Below are 5,127 nucleotides of genomic sequence, written 5' to 3' on the forward strand. Positions count from 1 at the left end.
CTAATAGCTTTTTCGGATTGGTCCAAAAAATGCTCACTCAAAGTGATTTTGGGAAAAGAAAGCATGAAGCATGCTCTCACGAATCATCTGTGCTTTGTGCTTTATGAACATAGAGGATACTTTGATAGTGACTTTGTTCACAACAAAAGAGAATTGATTGATGTTAGCAAAGCATAAAGTTGAAATATAATTATCACTAAACACCGATTAGAGTTATCTAAGCATGACATCACCTTGACCTATGCAATTATGCCATTAGTTTGTTGATTAACTAGGTTATATTAATTCTTTTAGCTGGGTCGTGAAGATCGATTGATTATTAACTACTTAGCTTTTTTTTTCCCAATTATATGCTTAAGCAAAGTGCTCATTCTGAAATACCTTAATAATGGCTTTTATAAAAAAAAAACTTTGAGATACAACAAGTATTCAAACGCTAATCTAATGTATATAATTCATTGAATTCATTATGTTTGAGATTGAGGAGCTCAGACTTTTAATGGTAGTTATCATATTAAAATGATTAGATGATTCAATTTAACATTAGTTATCAAGTAAAAGAATATGTTTATCCAACACTTAATTGTTGTCATTGACATAACCGCAATACCATGGCAAGATGAGAAAAATACTACAACAAGGGTTTGAAATTTTTTTTTTAAGTATAATATCACAACAACTCCAACTGAGATTTGAAATTTTTTTATGTATCATAACAACTCTTGCGGTCTTAAAATGCATTGTTGATTTTTAAAATTTTTAGAATTGCCCCATTAGAAATCTCATTGTTTCACTTATATTTTTAATTTGAACTTTTCCTAGCCAATTTAAGTTTTTGGGTCTTGGCTATCATATTTTCAAACTTCAGCTGAAACATAACAGTTGATGAAACATAATCTTAATTTTTAATTACTTTCAAGTTCTTCTCAAAGGGAGATTGAAATTCTCAATAAATAAGTTTAAATTATATTAATTATTATAGAATATACAAAGATGTTAGAACTTGTAATTTTTTTTTTTTTGAATTACACTCATTTGTGTTAATGAATTCTTTAGGACATAATGAGCCCTCCTACTCTAATCGTTTGCATGTAAAAACATGCAGGAACTACCTGAGCACCAACGCAGTGATGCAGTGAGTTCAATGGTATATGAAGCTAATGCTAGGGTTCGGGACCCGGTTTATGGTTGCGTCGGTGCCATATCATCTTTGCAGCAACAAATAGACTCACTGCAAGCCCAGTTGGCTCTAGCACAAGCTGAAGTGGTGCACATGAGAATGCGCCAAGTCTCACCTTCATCATCATCGTCCCATAACTTGCCTGCAAATTCAATGGACCATATGGTTGATCATCATCATCAAGCCAATATTGGAGGCTCTCTGTGGTCTTGCTAAGCTAAACTAGTTAACCTAGGATGCCAAATTGCGATCACTTTTTTTTTAGTTATTTATAATTAACTATAATGAACTTGCTTTATTGCTGCTACATGCTTCTTTTTCTTTTGTCTTTACATCTTTATTTATAAGTATAGCATTATCAGTCATCATATGTCATCTCTGAACTTGACCTATAGATGATGATGATGATGATGATCATTAACCATATTGTAAATAATATACCTGATATTATATATATATAATATCATATGTTTTTCCTATTTAATGTTAAATTACAATCTATTGAGATTAATTTACATTAAAAAACTACAGGACTTTGGATTTGTTTCTTATTGAGGTTTTGTGAAAAATTAACTCAATAGACACTTTAAGAGTTGTATATTTTAAATTGTAACTGCTCAGACACTTTAGGTTTTTGAGGTTTCATTAGCTATGTAGCTTTGATGTTTGTGCTCCAAACCAACCCCAACCGCCCTAGATGATGATGATCATTCACCACATCGAAAATAATATAATTGATTTTAATATCAATTATAATGAGTTATCATATGTATTTAATTACTTGAAGAGGATTTGCATTTAGCACATCTAATTAATGAGAATCAATTGAGAATTTGACTCAATCTCTAAACTTTTTGGGTGGTTGAGCTAGCTGCTTCTTGTGCCCCACATTTCCATCGTTCTATGTTGTTAGAACGTATGAAAATAACATCACAACAAATGAATGTTTTTGGATGGAAAACTAAAGTTCAACTACTGCCTACTTTCTCTTTTCATCATAAGTTCACCCCAGGAAAAAGTAGTAATGAAAATGGACTATCTGAATGGTTCAAATGTTATTGTTCAATCAAAATATGCTTTAGAAATTAAAGAAAATTAGGCATGATATGGGAAGTTCCCCTCCACCCCCAATAATAATAATAAGTAAAAAAGAGTATCACAGTTACAAACTAGCCCATATGTTACGTTTTCGACTTACAGTTAGCTCAATAATTTTATGCATATGCATATTCAGCAAAATATCATTACGTACAATTTACGTCAAATATGCATGTACAGTGATTCAAGACTGAGTCAGAGATCTCAAAAGAAATTATCTTTGGTTTAGAGTGTAAATCATCTTTAGATTTTTTTATTTTGCTTTGTTTTTCTTTTGAATCACCCTATAATACCCAGAGTTTACAATCTTCGGGTTAGGTGGAAAACTAGTGGCTCTCAATTTTGCCAAGTCGATACCTAAATGATATCAAACCTCAAAACTCATAGAAGCATACAACAAGTGTTATTGTTCACCATGTGTTATCATCGGATCAATTTCCATCTCTCACATCACTAGTCAATATACATTGACTTTAGTTTTAAGAGATCCAAAAACATTTGTAAGCTACTGGCAGCTCTGAAACTAGCTTACTTTATGCAGGTTTTAAGGTTCCAAGTCACAAAGTAGTACCACTAACCTGGGAATAACTAATTGTTTTTTGCCATCTTCACGGATAGATGAAGCTCTTAATGATGTCAGTTGAGTACTCCACATTACAACGATTCCTTTAACTTCACGGCCGTGGGATAGAGGCATTCGATTTTGTTCATGGAATGCCAACATTTGTTTAGGAACTATTACATGAGGTAAGAGTTCAGTATTAACACTGAAAACTAATGACAATCACAAAGTTAAGAAACAACAGAAAAAATGATAGTTTAAATGGTTAAATACGATATCAATGGTTGGGAAGTTCCAATTGAATTTAGAAGTCAATTACTTGCTATATTTGACATACATAAATATAAAACTAAACTATTTAAGTTAAAATATGAAGTTGAACACACGGGCTCCTAGCCTTTCCATGTATTGTCTTAATGTTTGACATTGAATTATGGATATCCAATTGAATTTTATAAAAAGCACAAAAAATAAATAAATAAAATAAAATAAAATATTGACAGTAAAAATTTGTAGAATGAACATGTTTAGTTAAGTGGAAAAACAGAAAGAGAATTATTGGAAGAAAGAAGTGTGAAGATGAAAAACGATCGTCAAGGTTTAACATACCTTTTGCTTGGCCTTATGAAGTCGATCAGGATCATCATCCTTTTATATGTACGTCAGTATGGCTTTATAGCATAATGGTGGGTGGAGAATCCCCTCAATCCTCTCAAGTCTCGACAAGAAACCTATGTTTTGGCCATTGTCTATAAATTAATTTGAATTAAAATCAGGCACTACAATTGACTGTGTCCCATTTTCAAACTCAATTCAAACTAGTTAACGCTCTTCAATCCCCTTTTCTTTATAGAAAAAGACAAAAAAGAAAAAGGAACATTGATAAGTGGCCCACCCATGACTCATGAAGTTTATGTATCATGATGGAAAAAATCACCTATCTAAACCACTCAGATAGGCAGAGCCACACACGTCGAGTCGCTGATAATATTTTGGCAGTTTCCATACTTCATCTACATGATGAAACAATTATAAAAAGTTAGCAAATAATGAAAAACAAAAATTTCATATCAATTATTGATTACAAGAGCACCCGAAAACATGGACAAATCATTTTTTAACGTTTGAAGCGTTCTTTGTTTCCTATCATATCAAGATTTTGTATTACATTACTTTGGCCAGTGAAATACCACCTTAGGTTCCATGAAAATAATACTAGCTATACCTCTACCAGAACAATGTTTAGATATACTTGCCAAGAAGAATAGTAAGAAATTTGAAGTTTAGCTCAAGAAAATAGCTTAGCCACCTATAAATCTTTGCATGGAATATTGCGATTGCAAAAATAACAATCTTTAAGAAAAATATTATTTTTGTAGCAATCATTATCTCAGGTCTGCACTTTAAAAAATTTGCAATTACTATCAGGGTAAATCAGTAAACAGGAAATCATAAAGAAATATTTTAATCATAGTTGTATAGTAAAGTACTTTTTAAATTCACCATGAGTAGGACACTGATAGCTTGTTTACTATGCAAAAGGAAGGCACAACAATCCTTGTAGCCAAATAACTAAACAACAATTATACGATTTTTCTTTAATGCCAAACCTTTTAAGAAAGTAAACATGATTTTTTAAGAAACTAAAATTTTATTCCCTTGAATTGAAATCAGAATCCAATGATAACAATGAACGTGTGAAAATGAGGTTGAAAAAACATATAAGGTTTAAACCTATAGTGTCTCATTACAACTAATATTGATGTCTAAGCAGTACGGCGGTGTAAGTACATCATTGAGTGGCATGATAAATCCTGCTATATCTTAAAGTAGATGATTCACCACAGATTTTTGGTCCATTTAACCAGTTAGCATACAACTTAATTCTGATGTTGCAATCTCCTGGTTTTCTCAGTGCCATATTCCAATGATGAAATAATATAATTATCAGCTTCTACCTCTTGATTGACATTTTATCAAGGGTCAAAAATCCACATCTCCCTTTCCCAGGTAGCTACGTAAAAGAGTTGAGCATGTCACGGTATCACGTTCCATTTCTCTATCAATCATTTCATCATTGCAACTTGAAAGATGTTTGCCTTACAAAGCCTTGAAATCAGAACAATAAAAAGTACAACACCTGGTCTTATTCCCATTTCCATAATCTCCTTCCAAAATACTAAAGCATGCATAGAAGAAATTTTTTAATCTATTTTTAAATGAGCATTGACTAAAAAAGTGCAAAGAACAACGCACTACACCTACTATAATTATTCCCAGCCGCGTT

At 31.9% G+C, this 5,127-nt stretch overlaps 1 protein-coding gene across 1 annotated transcript in view; it reads left to right on the top strand.

The window, feature by feature from the left end:
* Window positions 1-1,396, top strand: part of LOC18033574 (LOB domain-containing protein 4) — a 2,623-nt gene extending 1,227 nt beyond the window's left edge. The window contains exon 2 of the mRNA XM_006422154.2: window positions 1,106-1,396. Within this exon, the coding sequence (XP_006422217.2) occupies window positions 1,106-1,396 (291 nt within the window). The remainder of the gene's footprint in view (window positions 1-1,105) is intronic.
* The last annotated feature ends 3,731 nt before the right edge of the window (window positions 1,397-5,127 follow it).

Source organism: Citrus clementina, unplaced genomic scaffold (assembly GCF_000493195.1).
Source record: "Citrus clementina cultivar Clemenules unplaced genomic scaffold, Citrus_clementina_v1.0 scaffold_9, whole genome shotgun sequence".
NCBI lineage: Eukaryota > Viridiplantae > Streptophyta > Magnoliopsida > Sapindales > Rutaceae > Citrus > Citrus x clementina.